A 20478-nucleotide genomic window follows, 5' to 3' on the forward strand; every position below is an offset into this window, starting at 1 on the left:
GAAAATTATGCTAAGTAGCATTCCACATCAAAAATTCTGTTTTTATCATTTACCTACTCGAGGACGAGCAGGAATTAAGCTTGGGGATGCTTGATACGTCTCCAACGTATCTATAATTTTTTATTGTTCCATGCTATATTATATTCTGTTTTGGATGTTTAATGGGCTTTATTATGCACTTTTATATTATTTTTGGGACTAACCTATTAACCGGAGGCCCAGCCCAAATTGTTGTTTTTTTCCTATTTCAGTGTTTCACAGAAAAAGAATATCAAACGGAGTCCAAACGGAATAAAACCTTCGGGAACGTGATTTTCGGAACAAACGTGATCCAGAGGACTTGGAGTCTACGCAAAGTAATCAACGAGGAAGGCACGAGGCAGGGGGCGCGCCTACCCCCCCCCCCCCGGCGTGCCCTCCATCCTCGTGGGCCCCTCGTTGCTCCACCGACGTACTTCTTCCTCCTATATATACCTACGTACCCCCAAACTATCAGATGCAGGGCCAAAAACCTATTTCCACCGCCGCAACCTTCTGTACCCGTGAGATCCCATCTTGGGGCCTATTCCGGCGCTCCGCCAGAGGGGGCATTGATCATGGAGGGCTTCTACATCAACACTATAGCCTCTCCGATGATGTGTGAGTAGTTTACCTCCGACCTTCGGGTCCATAGTTATTAGCTAGATGGCTTTTTCTCTCTCTTTGGATCTCAATACAAAGTTCTCCTCTATCTTCTTGGAGATCTATTCGATGTAATCTTGTTTTGCGGTGTGTTTGTCGAGATCCGATGAATTGTGGGTTTATGATCAAGATTATCTATGAACAATATTTGAATCTCCTCTGAATTCTTTTATGTATGATTGGTTATCTTTGCAAGTCTCTTCGAATTATCAGTTTGGTTTGGCCTACTAGATTGATCTTTCTTACAATGGGAGAAGTGCTTAGCTTTGGGTTCAATCTTGCGGTGTCCTTTCCCAGTGACAGCAGGGGCAGCAAGGCACGTATTGTATTGTTGCCATCGAGGATAAAAAGATGGGGTTTATATCATATTGCATGAGTTTATCCCTCTACATCATGTCATCTTACTTAAAGCATTACTCTGTTCTTGTGAACTTAATACTCTAGATGCATGCTGGATAGCGGTCGATGTGTGGAGTAATAGTAGTAGATGCAGAATCGTTTCGGTCTACTTGTCGCGGACGTGATGCCTATATACATGATCATACCTAGATATTCTCATAACTATGCTCAATTCTATCAATTGCTCGACAGTAATTCGTTTATCCACCGTAATACTTATGCTATCTTGAGAGAAGCCACTAGTGAAACCTATGGCCCCCGGGTCTATTTTCCATCATATTAATCTTGCAACACTTAGTTATTTCTATTGCCTTTTATTTTACTTTGCATCTTTATTTCTCTTTATTATAAAAATACCAAAAATATTATCTTATCATATCTATCAGATCTCACTCTCGTAAGTGACCGTTGAGGGATTGATAACCCCTTTATCGCGTTGGTTGCGAGGTTCTTATTTGTTTGTGTAGGTGTGAGGGACTCGTGCGTGATCTCCTATTGGATTGATACCTTGGTTCTCAAAAACTAAGGGAAATACTTACGCTACTTTACTGCATCACCTTTCCTCTTTAAGGGAAAACCAACGCAGTGCTCAAGAGGTAGCAGTTTCCGATCAATACAATTCTAGCATGAACAATAAACTTTTATCATGAATAAGGAAATATAAAATAACAACTTTATTATTGCCTCTAGGGCATATTTCCTTCATCAAGAGGTGTTGCGGCGCCGACGAAGAGGTCATTGCCGCTGAGCGCGTGGTGGCAAACGGCGAAGAAGGGGTTGCAGGCCTCCTCGAAGCCGCCAAGAAGGAACATGAGCTCACGGTGGCGCTGCGCAAGTCCGCCGTCAAGCATTAGCTCGACTACGATGAATAAGCCCGGCGGTGAACTAGGGTTAGGGTTACATTTTAGTATGTAGTCATTTCGGTATGTTAGTAGGAACTCTATTTGATGAACTCGTCTCCGTTTGTGTGAGTTGTGTTTGTGATGAACTGCCGCGTGATCTTGAACAAATTCTCGCGCGAAATTGTTTTTCGAATTATCCAGTACCTTTTTGCGTACTTGTTCTGGCTGAAGAATTTTGCAACTCGTAAAAACTAGTTTCAGGGCTACGGTTTGGGATTTTAGCGGATTTGTGCTACAGATGCTCTCAGAGAATGGAAGCTGTAAAAAAACATCGTGTGGAGGACGTGTGGAGTATCTACTCGGGAGCTCATATGCTCCTAAATGAACAGTAAATTCAAAAAAACTGATTTTTTTTGTGGCAAATTCTAAGGAATGTTTGGAGTGCATGTAAAATTTCATCATGAAATCACATTGATGGAAGGCATTGCAAAGAAAACAAAATCAATGCTCTGAAAATGGTACTTTCAAATGCATTTTGGAGCTTGATTTTTGTTTGTCACGACTTTCACCAATGTTATTTCGTGATGAAACTTTGCATGCACTTCAAACATTACTTAAATATTATCACACAAAAATCATAAAATTTTTAATATTTCTTTTATCTTTTTTTATTTTACTGTTTACACCAGGAGCATTTGAGCTCGGGCTTAGAAAGATACTTCCGTCGTAGCAACCCGGCCCGAGTAGATTAATTTACCAAGGAGGCGGTGAGTATAGTTGTGGACGTCAACGTCGTCGTGTGAATTTTGTGCATGCATGGGACGATTGTCACTCATCGATGGATGGATGGATATCCCTCCATCTCCCTGCTGGGAGTGAAGTGCTTCTCCTTTTTGGCAAAGCTATCAATCAGCCTAGTTTGCAGCAACGCTCAATTAGACACCACAAGCAAGGGAAGGGCTTGCACGATCGTCGACACATTGCTAAAAGTAACAACCAAAGGTCCTCGTTGCCAAGTAGCTTAGCTATCTGGCTTTTCCAAACGTGATGGATGCGTGGATGCATGGCATTGATTGCTCTGACCAATTGATCGATGCATCATCATACCATATCATATCATATCAGTAATATCATCCGTTAATACCATTTTTCGGATACATATAAATTTTTTTCAAAAAGAAAGGAAGTTGAAATTATATGTGCCAGCGGTTGGTCACAAAAGCAGCTTCAAGATTTGGTGGCTATTGATTTCAAAAATAAATATTGGTGGCTATTTCTAAGTGAGTATTTTTTTATATAATATATATTTTTGCGAGTGGTTTTTTAATGATAATAACTGCCTCTCTATGTCAGCAGACAGCACATATCAGGTGAAATAAGACACAAATTTCCATTATCATCAGCAACATCTCACATGCATGCAGATTCTCAATTTGTTTGGTTGGCCCTCTGGCAAGCAGTACCAGTTTTCTAGCTAGCTCAACTCCTGATAGCTAGGTCTTGATGCCATGGTCTAGAGACAATATCTTATCTTGCAGTATTTCCAAACGCAACTCCTTGAACTTGAAGGTGGTCGATCGTCCTGGCAAGCCCGGCCATTAATTCACGAACATGACTACCGACCCAAGAAAAACCATTGCTTCATGCTTGGGATACATATTACATACATACATGTTCAGATTGAGCTATCTTAGCTTGTAAGGGTGCATGCATGATGCAGAACACTCAACAATGATTGTGACGCCTCACATGTACACCCTAGCCTGCCTGCTCCTGCTAGCTTTGGCCATGCTTAAAGCTCAAGACACCACCACAAAACACACACTTGCTTGTGGTTTCATTCTTTCCTGTCCCTTTTAATCCTCTCTCTTTTCACACAGAGCCATGCATGCATGGTATATGATGGAATTGGAACGGAATCATGCATGGATCCATGTTGCTGCTCATGTCCCTCCTTTCTTTCTTTTTGGTCACGTACGTACGTGAAATGCCTTTACTTTTAGCTCACTGGGCTCAGCATGAACGCATTCGGGAAAAGTTGAGAGACGAAAAGATCGACAACAGTACGTACTCGCTAGCTGGGACGCCAGGGAACAATGATAGAGCATGCTTTTACTATATGATAAAGTTGTTACCGAATCTGTATTTTTTAGTTACATTCACGTTCGATCATTGGTCATTTCGGTTCAACAGGCAGATCTGTCGTACGTGCTACACATGGATGAAATTATCAAGTTGGTATACTAGCTTTGGCAAGCTTGTACGTACGAAGGTTGATGATGGAGTTTGTTGTCCGCCGTACCATGCATACATGAAACGTGTACGGATTAGCTCAATCTATGCACTTTGAACTACGTACTAGCCCACGAACCTACAAGGCAACCACTCGTCTGATGAGCATTTATTTTTCTCGCTGATTTTTTTTCTTGTGAAAAGGAGGTTAAACCCCGGGCTCATGCATTACTTGATGCACACATCCATTCTTATCAATTAGTCTTAAGCATAGTACAGAACAAACTTTAATCATAGCCAAACCATTACAAGATGTGAAATAAACACTGACGACTAAGTCGAATTTCTTCCGTAGCAACGTCTTCAATGAGGGGTAAAGGTCCTCGCGGCATCATCGTAACATCCGACCTGAGGTGACCTAAGACAACGATTTTCATACTGGTTGCCATGACCACTCAATGAAAATCGACACAATAGCAAGTAGACAATGCCTAACAAAGCAAGTTTGTCACTGCTGAGCTTGACCAATAAAAGACAAGAGATGGGTTTTTTCACCCCGGACAAGACTTATCTCTTAGATTATGCAACACACATTCCTACAAATGTAGTCGAAAAAAATATATAACTGTGCTCAAAAGAATAATGTGGAGACTACTATCAACTATGTCTGATTTCAATCTTGCACCTCAAGCCTCTGCTCTAGAAAACAATACAAAATCTCAAAAACGGTTTTTGCCAGCCTTCCCACATCTCCATGTATCATCCTCTTTCGTGCGTTGTAGTCATGTTGCGCCAAAACCTATAGTACACACCAACAAATGTACTATATCGTTATCATTCATGGGTACGTTTGGCTATCAAGTAAGCTGTAGAGGATCATCAGACCGTTCTCTCCAATTTGTATCGCCCCATATTGTGGCACCTACTTTTTTCCGTTGTGGAGTGGGAGTGAACCGGAAAGTAAAATAATCGACTCATGGCCTGGTTAAAACCCGACACAATGAAAAGTGTATTGAGAGAAAAGGCATATATATTCTTAAAAATCGTCTGGTATGCCTCTAGATACGAGAAGCTAAATTATAAAACCGAGCCTAATCCCAACCCTCTTATATATGCACTATGCATTCCTGTCCGTTCATAACTACGGCGGAGAGGAAGGTTGCTTCTGAGGGATTCTCGTGGTTAACCATTTGATACTTTGCTCACTAAAGGAGATTTGGGTTGGTTCTTTTTTTCCTTTAAAATCTCCCATTGAAGACTATGAAAGTATAGTAGTAGTAAAAAAGAACACCCTAGCTACTACCACATGGTAGCATCCACCACAAGAAGGGCCACAAGACGGTCCACAGCGCTCCTCCCACACAGTTCCAAGAGAATTAGTGCCGCCTACCCTTTTGCTTTGGGTTGCCAGCGGCGGTGGGCCCGACCTGTCAGCCGCACCTTTCTCCCCAGGTGGGGCTCCTTTCGTCTTTCTTTTTCACTGTCTTCCACACTGCCTTTTCTCCACTGAGACGGGCAGACAGACGCACTCTCTCGCCGCCCGCCCCTAATCCCTCCTCCTTTTGTCGATTTTTGAACAATCAAAGCGCCCCACTCCGTTGATTTGTTCCTCCCCAGCAAAAGGGGCACCAGCATACGGATTACGGCGTGTGCTCATCCTCTTCTTCTAGCTTTGTGTTGCGCTGTTCCCACTTCCCAGACCCAGGAACCAGAGGAGGAGCCGCCACAAGCAGAGCCTTTCCCCGCTCGCAGTCGCTGGCAGCACCTCGGCGGAAACAATGGAGTGAAGGAAGGATACTAGAGGCTGCCGCTGTGCTCCTCCTCTCCTCCTGCGCCTGGACTGGGATGAGGATCCGTCCGGTTTTGACCCCTTGATGCTCGAGTCGAGAGGGTGTCTGCTCAAGATCGACGGACCACCAGCAGCAGCAGCAGCTCAGGTTGCCTAGCTGCTTCTCTTCTTTGCTTGCCTCCGTGGGAGTGAGGTCTCGAGAGGGAACCCCATGGCGTCCGCCGCCGCGCTTCTCCTCCAGCTCCAGCTGCTGCTGCTCCTCTCGCTCTCCGCTGCTCAGCCTGGTGAGTCGCCCTTTCCTTCTCTTCTCGCGAGATTCTTGGGCCATGGAGGATTGGCGCACCTGCTTAGGTTAGAATCCATAGCCTTAGATGCCGAAAGAGTCCAGATTTCTAAGGAGATTTGCGCAGCGTATACATGTTCATGTACTAGTTGATAATTCATTCAGATTTCATCTTCTTGGGCAACACATTTATGCTATACTACTTGCTAAGTTATGTATGCTACTATTATACTTTCTAAGTTTAGGGGACGAGCAAATCCCAAATAAAAATAGCAAATTTGCTTGCGTGCAGGTTTCATCAGCTTGGATTGTGGGGGAGCTGATGATTACACAGATGGCATTGGCATCCAGTGGACTTCTGATGCCAAGCTGGTCTTCGGTGGGCAGGCCACAAACCTGCCGGTCCAAAACCAGCTCCAGAAACAATATTCAACTCTGAGGTATTTTCCAGCAGACACCAGCAAGTATTGCTACACGATGAATGTGAGGACCAGGACACGCTACCTCGTCAGAGCTAGCTTCCTCTACGGCAACTTCGACAACAGCAACGTATACCCCAAGTTTGATCTCTCCCTGGGAGCCACTCCCTGGTCCACGGTCATAATCGATGATGCCGACACGCCGGTTGTAGAGGAGGCGATTATCTTGGCTGCCGCTCCCACACTCAGTGTCTGCCTCTCCAATGCCAGCACAGGACAGCCGTTTATCTCTACACTCGAGCTTCGCCAGTTTAACGGTTCACTCTACTATACTGACTATGAGGCACAGTTCTTCCTTGCACTGTCTGCAAGGATAAATTTTGGTGCTGATGGCAATAAATCAGTCAGGTACTGTATACTACTCCCTCCATTCCAAATTACTTCCTCCGTCCCATAATATAAGAGCGTTTTTGGCACTACACTAGTACCAAAAACGCTCTTATATTATGGGACGGAGTGAGTATAAGATGTTCTGACTTTTTTCTGAATCAGATGTATATAGACGCGTTTAGTGTGTTTGGTCACTCATTTCAGTCCATATGTAGTCTATATTGAAATATCCAGAACATCTTATAATTCGGAATGGAGGTAGTACACGATATGAACATTGCCAATAGCTTCATATGAACATGTGTTTGTTCTTGCAATCTTCTGTCCTATACTTAGGTTTGCAGTTATATTGTACCACTAGAGTGTCTAACTGCGCCATACTGCCACAAAAAGTTCTTCCTTTTTTGGGAGGTTACATAACAAAGTTCTGATCGTGCTTCACTTAGTATCATGTGTTTTTAGTTTTGATATAAAATGCCTTGTTCAATAAAAATATATAGTTGAAGGGAGCTCTTCCTTTGAATTTCTCAGGTACCCTGATGATCCATTTGATAGAATATGGGAATCCGACTCTTTGAGGAGAGCGAATTACCTTGTTGATGTTGCTCCAGGGACTGAAAGAATAACAACCACAAAACCTGTATTCGTCGGTACTGAATTAGAACCACCTGAAAAGGTCATGCAAACAGCAGTGGTTGGCCAAAATGGATCCTTGAACTACCGGCTTGATTTGGAAGGGTTCCCGGGAAATGCATGGGCAGTCTCATATTTTGCAGAAATTGAAGATTTGGCCCCAGATGAAACTAGGAAATTTAAGTTAGTGGTTCCTGGCATGCCATTATTCAGTAAACCAACCGTTGACGTGGAGGAGAATGCGCAGGGGAAGTATCGTTTGTACCAACCAGGTTACACAAATGTGACACTTCCATTTGTTTTCTCTTTCGAGTTCAAGAAGACAAATGATTCTTCAAAGGGACCTATTTTGAATGCTATGGAAATTTACAAACATGTTCAGATTACCATGGGATCTCAAGATGGTAAGCACTTGTCCACATTGTTGTTATCATTTTTTTCCAGATCAAGCTAACTGTGTAGTCTCTCTCTGATGTGAAAAAAAATAATACTTTTTGACTAATTTAGTCGTTCCATTATATTGACAGCAAACACCATGTCTAGCTTGGCCTCACGGTATCCTCAAGCAGGTTGGGCGCAAGAGGGTGGCGATCCATGCTTACCAGTGTCATGGACCTGGGTGCAATGCAGTTCAGAAGCAGCACCCAGAGTTCTTTCGATGTATGATAAATTTAATCTGCAATTCTGCCTTCACTTTGGATTTATTGATTAATTCCTTGTTATAAAACCTAAGAATTGTCCCTCACAGCACATTGTCAGAGAAGAACATCACAGGAAGTATCCCTGAGGAGTTGACAAAGTTATCGGCATTGGTCGAGTTGTAAGCTCAGATAGTTCATTCTTTCCATCCTTTTTTTTTTTTGCTTTCTCTTGTCTGATCTACTTATTTCTGTAAATGCAGAAGACTCGATGGTAACTCATTTTCTGGTGGAATCCCTGATTTTAGTGGATGCAGAAATCTGCAGTATATGTGAGTTTGCAGTTCTTGTCATAGAGCAGCATTCTGCAGGATTTATTGAACTAATCCAACGTGGTTTTATATATATGCAGTCACCTTGAAAACAATCAGTTAAACGGCGCGTTGCCATCCTCTTTGGGAGAACTACCTAACCTCAAAGAGCTGTAAGTTCTTCATAATTTTGTGCACTTTGTTTATGCACCCCTTACTATGGAGAATAGAAGTTGATACAGTGGTCCAGACTGTCCTTCCTCTCTTTGTCTCCTGATGTTCTGTGCTCAATTTTTTGTCGATGCTATTAATTTTATCTTTCTGGAATAAATGCATTTGATCAAGAGTCTTTACAGAAACAGAACTTCTGCACTTACTGATTCCCAACCATTTGCAGGTATATTCAGAACAATAGGCTTTCCGGACATATTCCAAGGGCACTTTCCAAGAAGAGCATTATTTTCAAGTCAGTACTTTCTCTTTAGGCAGATGTAGCTAGCATATTTTAAATTAATTAATGTAGAATATTGTGCTTGAGAACACTACTGTGGCTGGACAAGCTTCACTTAACTTTGGTGACATATTGTGGTAACATACGTCGAGAGCAACAATGGTCCTTCAGGGCCAAGCGATAGTATTAGCCACAATGATATTGTTCTTTAGGATGTTCCTTCTGTTCTAATTTCTTACCTGCTGCAGCTCGTCAGGCAACAATCTTCAGGGGCCAAGTGATAGTATTAGCCACGGCACCATCATAATCATCGTATGTGCTGTGGTTGGGGCCATCTTGTTACTTGCGGTTGCTATTGGATGCTGTTTGTGTACACACAAGAGAAAGAAAAAACCTTCACGTGGTATGTGTTCTTTGGCTCAGTGGATGTTTCTGGTACTGTGTAAGAACATGCAGTGATTTATTTTTGCCATCTTGTAGAAACTGTTGTTCTTGCAGCACCAGCGAAAAAGCTAGGGTCATATTTCAGTGAAGTAGCTACAGAAACAGCGCACAGATTTGCTTTATCAGAAATTGAAGATGCTACTGACAAATTTGAGAGGAGGATCGGCTCTGGGGGGTTTGGCATAGTATACTACGGAAAGCTGGCAGATGGGAGAGAGATCGCAGTCAAGCTTCTCACAAATGACTCCTATCAGGGCATCCGAGAATTCTTGAATGAGGTCTGCTTCTGTTTTAGCCTTGTTTATGTTTCTACTCCAAGTGTAGCTCTATGGCAGTACATACCTTTTTCACCGTTGAAGAGATAAACACAGCACGTTTACTTGTTTCTGCTTTTAGTATGGCTTGGTAGATCGACGCCCTGTTGTGAAGCAAGAACCTGATATGTCGACCATGCTACTTTTTCTTAATCTAATGACCTGTTAATGTGCTGTGAGCATGTGACAATTTTTGCCTCAATTATACTTATAGTCTTAGCTTAGATCAGTCAGATGTAATCCTTCTCTATGTTTCTGCAATTTCGGTTCCTGGCGCTTGCCTTTTAAATATCCTTGCATTCTGTGTCTACACATCCCTCTTGTAGTCTGCTGTAAAGGTCTACTGAACATCCATGTCATGATATGGTTGCACCATTGCATGCAAGATGTACCATATGCTCATGCATTTCTTTCTTCCAGATGTGTCCTGATGAGTTAGCTGGCTTATTGTTTCAGGTGGCGTTGCTTTCGAGAATACATCACAGGAACTTGGTAACCTTCCTTGGTTACAGTCAACAAGACGGGAAGAACATACTTGTGTACGAGTTCATGCACAACGGAACACTAAAGGAGCACCTTCGTGGTGAGTGCCCTTAGCTGATGTTAATTTTGTTTGGTGGGATTAACAGCATACTATACTGTTGGCATATGCACATAATGTTTCTTTAGCGGCAAAACTTTGTCTGGGGAACTGTATTTAGGATCTTGTACAACATGTTTAGTTGGTTGACCTCAGACTTGTACTTGGATCAGCTTCTTTTTAAGGATAGATCAGCTTTTTGTTCTGTGTGGACAGGCCGCCAGGCCTGACATTGCTGATTTTTGCCCTTAAACCAAAAGTTGCCGTGAACCATTAAGAAATTCCAGTAGTACACAGAAAATTTAGTAAGTATCTGAATTTTGAGGTCTATTCTTCAGACTTGAGCCGAGGACCGACATGAACTGTTAGATTAATGTGCTCCTTACTCCATAGAATAGAATAACATATAAAATATTAAACCTCTGAATTCTGACGATGTTCACAGGAGGACCTAATGATGTGAAAATAACTAGCTGGGTTAAGCGCCTTGAGATAGCAGAAGATGCTGCGAAAGGTCTGTCTCAGTTTCCCTCCTACTCTTCTACTAGCATGCAATCTGAAGATTCTGAATCTCTCTTTTTTTGTCTTGAACATTGCAAATATCAGGTATAGAGTACCTCCATACGGGATGCTCTCCAACCATAATTCACAGAGATGTTAAGAGTAGCAACATTTTACTTGACAAGAATATGCGGGCAAAAGTCGCAGACTTCGGCCTATCAAAACCTGCAGTCGATGGGTCTCATGTATCAAGCATAGTTCGTGGGACGGTTGGGTATCTTGATCCAGAGTAAGACCATCTTTCCTGAGCTCATAGTGTTTGTTTTCTTTGCCATGGTTTAGTGATTTGTAGTGTTTGCTATCCTGGTAGCATCTGAGGTATAGTTTTCATTTTCTTCTTTTGATGGCGAGTAGGTACTACATCTCCCAGCAGCTAACTGAGAAGAGTGACATATACAGTTTTGGTGTCATCCTACTTGAGCTAATCTCTGGCCACGAGCCGATCTCTAGTGACAACTTTGGGCTCAACTGCCGTAACATTGTGGCGTGGGTAAGTATCTGGCGATCTGTTAGCTTTCTGCGTTTGGTTTAAGCTGATATTGATGAGCAATGCTGCCGATGAATGAACTGGAATTGGCAGGCTAGGTCGCACATTGAGAGTGGGAACATTGACGCCATCATTGACGCATCACTGGATACCGGCTACGACCTGCAGTCGGTGTGGAAGATCGCGGAGGTGGGCATCATGTGCGTGAAGCCAAAGGGCGCGCAGAGGCCGACCATCTCCGAGGTGCTCAAAGAGATCCAGGACGCCATCGCCATCGAGGTGCAGCGGGAGGCGCCCCAAGTCCAGCAGCTCATGTCCAAGAGGTCCATGGGTTCTGTCTCGATCAACACCGACAACAGTGTGGATTTGGAGCAGAATGCGTCGTTTGATGAAATGCTCATGCGGCCGGGCCTCAGATAGAATCAGGATTCACCAAAGTCGCTTTTCGTGTAAGCAAGGAGGAGAGGTTCATGTGTTAGTTAGGCTTTCTGTTTGCTGGTAATTATTTGAAAGCTGTGGATGACATTAGTTTAGCTTGGAAGTACAAACTGGGAATTTGATGGTGAAAGACTGGTGATCTGGAACTGTTGTTTTATTTGTTTTTGTGCTTCAGATTGGTTCCAAACTTTTAAGATGTCAGGTGGGCGCCAAGGAGATGGGGCAAATAGAAAACGTGACAGTATGGGGGTTTGCAATCAAAATCACACGCCAAATAAGATGCAGCTGCCGGATTCAATTTCATAACGGCCGAGGAATGTTCATCTCAAAACTAACAGAACCACGTCTGATCAATCGTTATCATTACTAATAAGATGATACAAAAGCTTGCTTGAGAAGAGCACGTAATAGCTAGTAACAAACACCAAATGTAGTCAAAAACTTTCTTCAGTCTGAAGCCAAACAATTGTCAGTTGAACTATAGATGATTGTCACATTTGCTTTCAAGTTTTTGGTTCAACAAACCCCACACCAAAACATGAGCTTTCTATGCACCACAAGACCTACCAGCGGCAAGTTACAAATCATGTACAAAGGAGTCTCTCGATTCCCCAAGGCAAGAAAACATTTACACAGCTACAATGGCGAAATAGAACAGACGCTAAATGGTGTCTCTCTTCTCAAGCCAGCTTCCATCGCACCCAAACCATATGTATCAATATACTTCAAGGACCACCTGTTTCATGTATGACTTCGCCTAGAAAGGATCCTGATGACCAAGCAAAGGAACAAGCAGCGGTCATTAATGTGCCGGCACATCCAGCAATGTCCACAACACTACACAAAGCAAGATTATAATCACACAAGGACAAAAGGGGACACACACACGTATATATCAAATTAGTGGATAAAATGATGGAAACACATACCTTGTGCTTGGAAGATCTAGTTCAAACTCAGGATCGTGTCAGCCCATTTGCATCAACTGCCTTTCAGAAGAACTTTCACGTACCAGCTCATAAGCACAACCATTAGACAAGCACTGTGCAACCAGTTACTTTCAGAACAAGAGACACGCCCAAAATAGACGCGGAGAGGTCAATATTCACCTTCAAAGACAATTAAAGTCCAAAGGTTCTGTTATACTCATTTGAACCCAGCATGTGAAAGTTGTTAGCTTCAGTTGGATATAACATCCTCGACATGTCCGACATGGGAACATTATTCCCCCGTCTCAAATCACTCCAGCCATCCCAGTGACCATTTGCAAGCTGTGAGTTTCTAGGTTGTTGGAGTGACATCTGTGCATAAGGGGATAGAGAACCATGGTTCTGTGGCAGAAGTCGGGATGCCAGATAATTATCATTCTGAATAGGGTTGAATGCATCTTGAACATGGTCAGTATATCTGAGGTTTTGATGAGAGGGCATGCTCTGCTGCATGAGTAGTTGAAGTCTTGGATCATTATTTGATGTCTGCAATTGTGCTGGAAAAGGAGCGTTTTTCAAATCCAACCCTGAATCACTAACTCCTGGCATCCGCCCTTTGCCCACGGCCAATATAGCAGGATCAATAAATTCTATGTCACTCGTGTGTCTAGATATCTGAGGTTGATACTGATTGGTGTGGCTACCAAAAAGATTATCAAGTAGACGAGTTTCTGCCAAGCATCACAAATGTATGAGAAACTGAAATTATGATTGGTTTTGGAGAAGTAAAAGGGATAGGGGAAGTAAACAAACCTGAGAATGTGGAGCCATATGCCTGGTTAGACCCATTCTGGGATGAAAACCCAGCAGAAAACGCAGAAGAAAACCCAGGAGGGATATTGTTAGACCCATCCTGGGATGAAAATCCAGAATTAAATCCGCGAGACGGGTTCGACCCAGCCTGAGATGAAAATCCGTGAGGGGGATTAGATCCAGCCTGAGATGAAAATCCATGAGGGGGATTAGATCCAGCCTGAGATGGAAATCCATGAGGATATCCATGAGGGTGATTCAACATATCCTGAGATGAGAATCCTGAAGAAAATCCAGGTGGGGGATTCAACCCGTCCTGAGATGAAAATCCAGGAGGCGGGACTCTAGCTGGTGCCGCGAATCCAGGAGGTGCAGATATTTTAGACCTTGAAGACCCTGGGAATGAAACACATCAGCAACGAGCCATTGCACATACAAATATAATATATGGTATTGCCAATAATCAATAACCTATTTACATGAGTTGCAAGGTTTACCCATGCTCAATGAAAAATACTGCAGTGCACATTGTATATTCCTTTAATATGCAAGTGACAACACTTGAAATAAATCAAAATATAAATCTATTAGAAAGAACTTCCAACTGCGGCACAAAAATACGTGAAATACAGAACGCGCAAGTATCATACTCACCAGCAGTTGCTATATCTGACATGGCAAGAGGATTGCTCTTTGAAAAATCTTCCTCCAGCGATTGGAATGCAACACCATTCTGATAGCTGTTGCCATGAGAATTCTGGGATAGCAAGCTAAAATTCTGATCACTGCCACAATTTCTGAAAGATGAATCTTGGAAGTTCCGTTGGTTATCCTGTCTAGCAAACGAAAATCTAGACTCATTACTGGTGCCTTTTGATTTCCATGAAGGTGCGTTGAAAAGTGCATCGTTCTTTTCAGATTCATTAAGCATCTTAACAAAATTGTTCGCAGTTGAATATGACTCATCCCATGGATCAAACTCAAAAGACAATATATCAGAAATTATGCTGCCCTCGTCTTTATTTCCACTTACAGCGTTGCCAAAACTGCCTATGTTATCATTTCTTGCTGCATCCAGTGCTCTATGCTGGTGGTTTCGCATACCAGAATGTTCAGAAACCATATCAGGTGTATACATAGGTCCTAGCCCCTCTCGACGTCCATTCAACATGGTAGAAGCATTGTCAGTTGAAGATAACCTGGTTTGCAGCATGGTGCCAGAAGTTCTACCATCACTTGTCGAAGTAGGGTTAATTTCTTTATCACTCCACAAAGAAATATGTGATGTGTTAGCAGTGGCATGGGGTTTATCAGTGGCCACAGAAGAATTCCATATGTCATTCAAAGGAGAAGCCACACGACAACTTTGCAGCTCTGAGCTCCAGTCAAGATGCTTATCAGAACTAGATTGACAAGAAAGTACAGGGTCCTTATTTTCTGATGATGAAAGCCCAGCAAGCTTCAAATGAGATTGTTCCTTCTTCAAACTTTGACTCAAAGGCACCACGACGGAAGTGTTGGGAACTGCACCCAGCTGTTGGCTTTCTGCCATACTATGAACTGTATCTTTGCTATCTAAAGTTACTGAAGTTACCCCAACAGACAACTTCTCGGCTTCTGTGTACCCAGGTCTACTCTCACCATCATCCCTCTTTAAAACAGAACCAGATATTGCTGAATGTGGCACACAATCTGCAAGATTTTGCTTGGAACTGTTTACGGCTTCGCCATTCTTTGGTGATGTTGATGACTTAGACCCAATCTGGCCCGGTTCCGTTGGTTTTGAGGATGCTGAAGGAATAAACTTTCCATTTACAACTTGCTTTTCCTCACTTCCTTTTGAAGTCTCATCTGATGCTACAACTTCATCATCATTCCAGGCTGAAGGTATTGTAGAAAAGTCTATGTCCAACGAAGACTCCAGTGATGTCACGGCTTGGGTTTCCTTTGCAATACCAGGTCTATATGGCTTCAAGGTTTTAGACAAACTATCTCGTTCTGATACTTGCCGTCCTTCAGTCATTTTCAGTACTGTGCTTGTATCATCATTCCATGAAGAAGGTAGTCTTGAATTCGAAATCATAGAAGAACTTGAAAGTGAATTACTATGCGCCTCTGATTTTGATTTACTAAGAGATTGCGAGGACGCCACCTCAGTCGCGGTTGTCCTTGTGTTCAAATCACGATGCCCCCTGTACACACCCAAATTTAGCAATACATTGCATTTTAAATGTGGCAGAACAGTCTAGGGAGGAAGCATACCATGAAGTAGCTGGTGGAAGCGTGGACCTCCCTGAACTACTGTTTGGAGGTGAAAGTCTTGACTGGCCTGTGGTATTCTGCACAGAAAAAGAAGGCCATTAGTGTAGCAACATAGTGTAAACCAACAAAAACAGAATTATCAACAAAAGATCTAGGTAGGAAAGCAGAACGAAATCAAGAAAAAATATGTTCTAATGGTCCAATATTAAAACATACAGTTGTTCCATTCTTGATTGTATGTTTGGCTGAAACCACCGCACTGTAAGAGAAGTCCTCTGCTGGAGGAGGCAATACAGTTCCTGCACGTCTTTGGGAAACACTAGACGCCATTTGAGGAACCCTACTCCTGATAGAAATATCAGAGAATGAGTTGAAACGACAACTGAATCTACTAATTTAGTTAATTATGTCTAACTGAGACAAGAGCTCATATGAAACCAAACTACCAAAAGTAAGTAGTAGTACAACATTAGACATCCAAATCCAAATCCAACGAAAGGCAAAACTTCCTACTAGGCCATTAGTGTAGGGAGACGCCGAACATTAGACCAGGAGCTTCTTCTAAAATAAAGAGAAAAATATATATAGCAAGAATGCAAAATTGCAAATAAAATAAAATATATATAAGCATTATATAGGCCAGGATTTGCATGCTTAGAGCAAAACAAATGGAGCAAGCAGAACAAGAACTGTGGTTCCACATTGCAAGTTAAAAGGAAGTCAAGTGTTACCTGGTATATGCTGAGATTATCTCATCTTTAGTGAAACTATCCTCCTGACTGCCTACGTCATGCAAATAGAGACAATCTGGATTCCCACATGTCTGAGAAAAAAATGGCGAAGCACTGAGAAAGATAGCAATAGGTAGAGTACTGGTAAAAGCTGTCAGAATGAAGCATCAATTGTACCATGTTCCGCAGCCATGCATGGCAATATTTCGTGGTGCCAAAGCATGCTCTGCAACAATAGAAAACCATTAGAATAACAATATTGTGCAAAACTGCTAGAGATGGGACAAGGTATAAGGCTAACCTTAGCACTTTCCCTTCCAAGACAAAATTGTGTACAGCCTGAATACACCGGATGGCCTCTTCTTCTTTGGCATAAGTAATATATCTGAACACATATCACAGTAATAAGTAATAACTAATGAGCCAGCATTTGAACACATCTAATGGTGCCCACAATTATGGAGAGAATAGGAACCATACATCTGTATTGGTTTTCCATTAAGAGTGAGCTACTAAATAGCTCTGGGTAGACATGATGGACACAGTCCACCAGAGTTTTCACTCGTGGGTCTCCTTATTTTCAGGAAAACTGATGTTTCCTTTAAGCCTTTTTTTGTTTCTAAGAGTTATTAGATATATAAACTGAATAAAGGTGTACTTCATTCAACAGCCTCAAGTTATTCCAAAGTCCACGTTTTCCATATTTTTAAAATCATTAGGACCATATGACTAGGTACATCAAGCCAGTGCTATATGACTCCTGAGAGAAACATGGAGTACCCAAAAACAAACATGAAACTTTGTACTCACCGAAGAACTACAATCTACCCTGAGGAAACTGGTAGTTTCAGAAGCAATAACTGAACTGGCATCAGTAAACATGGGAAATGTCTCATCCAAAATAATTTGGTCAGTAAATTCATGCCAAGACTGAAACAGGCACTTCTATATTTATTATAAAAGATTACTGGATTTTATGACACTAGACAGCTACATCTTTCATGTGGCCTATAAAGCTATCAAATGTTCTTTACACATGCTATAATATTCTAGCAGCCCTCAGTCAAAATTCAGATTAGATTAGCCTGAAATTGACAGGGTTGTATCAAGGACATGTCATGTTAGAATCGGCAATTATTTTAGCCTATAAAGCTATCAAATATTCTTTACACATGCTATAAAATTCTAGCAGCCCTCGGTCAAAATTTAGATTAGATTAGCCTGAAATTGACGGGGTTGTATCAAGGACATGTCATGTTAGAATCGGCAATTATTTTAACTTACTTTTGATGGAAAACCACCTAATACGCAACCAAACTCCCACTTTACTTTCTGAGTCGCATATGAAAAATTATATGGCTCAGGCAGGTATTAAAGGCTACAGGCACCATATAGTACACAAAGATAGGATAGTAGTCACTCGATATATCAATGTGATTGTAGCATCGGACAATACGTATGCATATTGAAAAGATCATCAGTGTTGTTTGTAGACATACACGCTGATACCGTTGTTTGTTGCTGTCTGCTGGGAAGGAGCCCCAGTTGGACGAGAAACTGAAACCTTCAAAACTTTTCCATACTGACCAAAGTATTCCCTGCGCTCAAGTACCTAAAAAACAAAGGATAATAGTAACATTGGCGTCAGAGCTACAATTTACAGTGTCACTCGGCATAACAGAATCTAAATCTTCTCTAAGAAAAAAGAATCCAGATGCAAGGAAAGAATAGTGTTCTCACACTCTCATTGCATAAATTTGCAGGTAGGCCAATTATGTAGACCAGGTTTCTCTGGATAACTCTGACACTAGCCAGATGCTTCTTAGCTTCCACAGTCAGTGTCTTTGACTTAACCTTTTGGGTCTTCTGCTTCTTGTCTGTATTTTTATCTGCTACCGTTCTGTATCCATGGAATGAACGTAAGTTGCAAGGCTATCATCGTGATACATGAGGAAAGAGTTTGCGCGTGCTGACTAATCCAGAAAAGGAATCTCCGGTTGATGGCGTAAGCATGGCAGCCCTCGGAGGCAGAGAATGCATATAAAGTGAAAGTTCAAGACGGGGATTACCTGTCACACGTGGCAGCCATCTTAACAATCCTGTCCTTGTCATAGCGTGTGCGGCAGGCAGGGCAGCGCCCCTCTGTGTCCTCTTTCTCAGCCATGTCAATGATGTGGTGCCAGCACCAGACACAAATCTGCAAAGTCGCATATATACACAAACAAAAGAATGAAAGAGCGTCCTGGTTGTTGCGCAGGCAGGGCAGGGTGGGAGTCACTGATGAGGATAGTACCTCGTAGCCACATTTGCAGGGCTTGAGTTGCTGGTCAGTGATGTCCATCTCCTCGGCGCAGAGCGGGCAGGTGCGGTCTCCGTCATCGCTCATCGTCATCCTGCGGTTCCAGCATGGGGAGAACCCACAGAAACGTCAAATTTCCAAGAGGACCAAAAACAAAATCCATATAGCGACAATCCCATAGCTACAGGAAGCCTGAGATCTCGAATATTCACATAAACCGAACGCGTGGGTAAGGTCAATCTGCGGGATTCTAACAAATCGGCCCTCCAGTCTATCCGCAAAGCCGTCTAGGGTCCGAAATTCCGAGCTGGATTGCATCGGATTGCACATCAAATTAATAAACGCAGGGGCGGCCTAAATTTCCGATCGGATTGAACCAAATCTGCGGGGAAGATTATGGGGGAATCGCAGGGGAGGAGGGATCAGGCGAACTCACATTGGAGGTGGATCCGATTGGGCGGCGCGAGAGGCGAAACCCTAGAGGGGATTGACTGGTCGAGGTCTGGTGGCGGAGGCGGTGGCGGGGCTCTCTCTGATCGAATCAAGCGAACGAGGGAGAGGGGGGGATTGGTGGTGGGCGATGGGTGGTGGATTGGGAGCGAAAAGGTTGGACTTTCGGTGGAGGAAGAGGGAAGTTGAGTCGATGTGTATGTATGTATGTGCTGCGTCGGGCTTGTGTTGGGGAAGGGAAGGGAACACGAAGGAAGGCAAGGAAGGAGATGGCGACGCAAAGCATAGGTAGGGCGGAGAAGGGATTGCCGCACCGCGCACCACCACTCGCTCCCTGGATCGCCTCCTCCTGTGCCCTACCATGTGCCCGCTTCCTTGCCTTCTTTAGGTCTTCCTTTGATTCTCTCCCATTCCCATGATTCAAACCGAAACATAGAAATAGAACTAGATCATGCAGATTGGATGCCATGGTATGTTGAACCTGCAATCGAAGTCATTTTGTTGCAAACGTCCCATGCGTTATGTAAAGAATTAGGTGTTTATTATAGTTTTCAACATAAACAAACGAAAACAACGCATTGGCGGGTATCCATTTAATTTGTTGTTTCCGACCGATCTTCGCGTCAAATGATAGTTTTCGGCTTCCAGTGCCTTTTCTTATATTTGTCGCCCTCCAATGGGTGATTGGTTATATCGGTTTTTCTCTCGGTTGACTAATTGATGATGTTGCTACGAGGTCGAGGCCGGCGAATATTGGTTGCGTCGATGCTATTGAAATTATCATATTTATATTTATATTCCTTTCGCTTCATCAGTTTCTTCATCGAACCTTGTGTTTGTGTGTGTCACCGCCTTCGTGGTTGCTTGACGCCAGAGAGAATTGGATTGATGGACATTCGAGATATGGAATCCTTTAACATTTTCTTTCTTGTGGACTTTTCTTTCCCTCTTTACCTCTGGCCTCTTCTCTACAACTTATGCATATTGGGTCTAATGGATTTTCTAGAACCGGAACATAATGAGTTTTCTTTCTCCTAGATTTTCATTAAGAAGAAAAGAATTGCTCAGTTAATTGGAGAAAAACCGAGCGAAAACCAGATTA

At 42.7% G+C, this 20478-nt stretch overlaps 2 protein-coding genes across 3 annotated transcripts; one reads left to right on the forward strand and one right to left on the reverse strand.

The window, feature by feature from the left end:
• The first annotated feature begins 5668 nt into the window (after window positions 1-5668).
• Window positions 5669-12081, forward strand: LOC123120566 (probable LRR receptor-like serine/threonine-protein kinase At1g67720). Its single transcript, XM_044540573.1, has 15 exons — window positions 5669-6227; window positions 6519-7053; window positions 7567-8072; window positions 8196-8328; window positions 8417-8488; window positions 8570-8638; window positions 8719-8790; window positions 9015-9083; window positions 9317-9471; window positions 9549-9790; window positions 10283-10409; window positions 10852-10920; window positions 11013-11196; window positions 11322-11457; window positions 11548-12081. The coding sequence occupies exons 1-15, from the start codon at window positions 6155-6157 to the stop codon at window positions 11872-11874; spliced, it is 2769 nt and encodes a 922-aa protein (XP_044396508.1). The 5' UTR covers window positions 5669-6154; the 3' UTR covers window positions 11875-12081.
• Window positions 12082-12323: 242 nt separating this feature from the next.
• On the reverse strand, window positions 12324-19657 carry LOC123120563 (uncharacterized). Of its 2 annotated transcripts, none has more exons than XM_044540572.1 (14): window positions 19363-19657; window positions 18921-19020; window positions 18697-18824; window positions 18368-18527; window positions 18127-18239; window positions 16929-17012; window positions 16805-16853; window positions 16628-16719; window positions 16113-16242; window positions 15897-15973; window positions 14289-15826; window positions 13635-14030; window positions 12822-13552; window positions 12324-12729 (listed from the first exon to the last, which is right to left on the reverse strand). In XM_044540572.1, coding segments are annotated over exons 1-13 (3408 nt in total). In that variant the 5' UTR covers window positions 19365-19657; the 3' UTR covers window positions 12324-12729; window positions 12822-13013. The 2 variants fall into 2 exon arrangements, with proteins under 2 accessions (XP_044396507.1, XP_044396506.1); XM_044540571.1 differs by having other exon boundaries at window positions 12324-12661; window positions 19363-19654.
• Between the last annotated feature and the right edge of the window lie 821 nt (window positions 19658-20478).

This window comes from Triticum aestivum, chromosome 5D (genome assembly GCF_018294505.1).
Source record: "Triticum aestivum cultivar Chinese Spring chromosome 5D, IWGSC CS RefSeq v2.1, whole genome shotgun sequence".
Taxonomy (NCBI): Eukaryota; Viridiplantae; Streptophyta; class Magnoliopsida; order Poales; family Poaceae; genus Triticum; species Triticum aestivum.

Coding starts and splice junctions, on each gene's coding strand:
- LOC123120563 (XM_044540572.1), bottom strand. Junction 18,825..18,920: donor CCTGCAAATGTGGCTACGAG/GTACTATCCTCA, acceptor GCGACTTTGCAG/ATTTGTGTCTGGTGCTGGCA. Junction 17,013..18,126: donor ACAAACAACGGTATCAGCGT/GTATGTCTACAA, acceptor ATATGTGTTCAG/ATATATTACTTATGCCAAAG.
- LOC123120566 (XM_044540573.1), top strand. CDS start 6,155: ATGGCGTCCGCCGCCGCGCTTCTCCTCCAGCTCCAGCTGCTGCTGCTC. Junction 7,054..7,566: donor GATGGCAATAAATCAGTCAG/GTACTGTATACT, acceptor TGAATTTCTCAG/GTACCCTGATGATCCATTTG. Junction 8,329..8,416: donor GCACCCAGAGTTCTTTCGAT/GTATGATAAATT, acceptor TGTCCCTCACAG/CACATTGTCAGAGAAGAACA.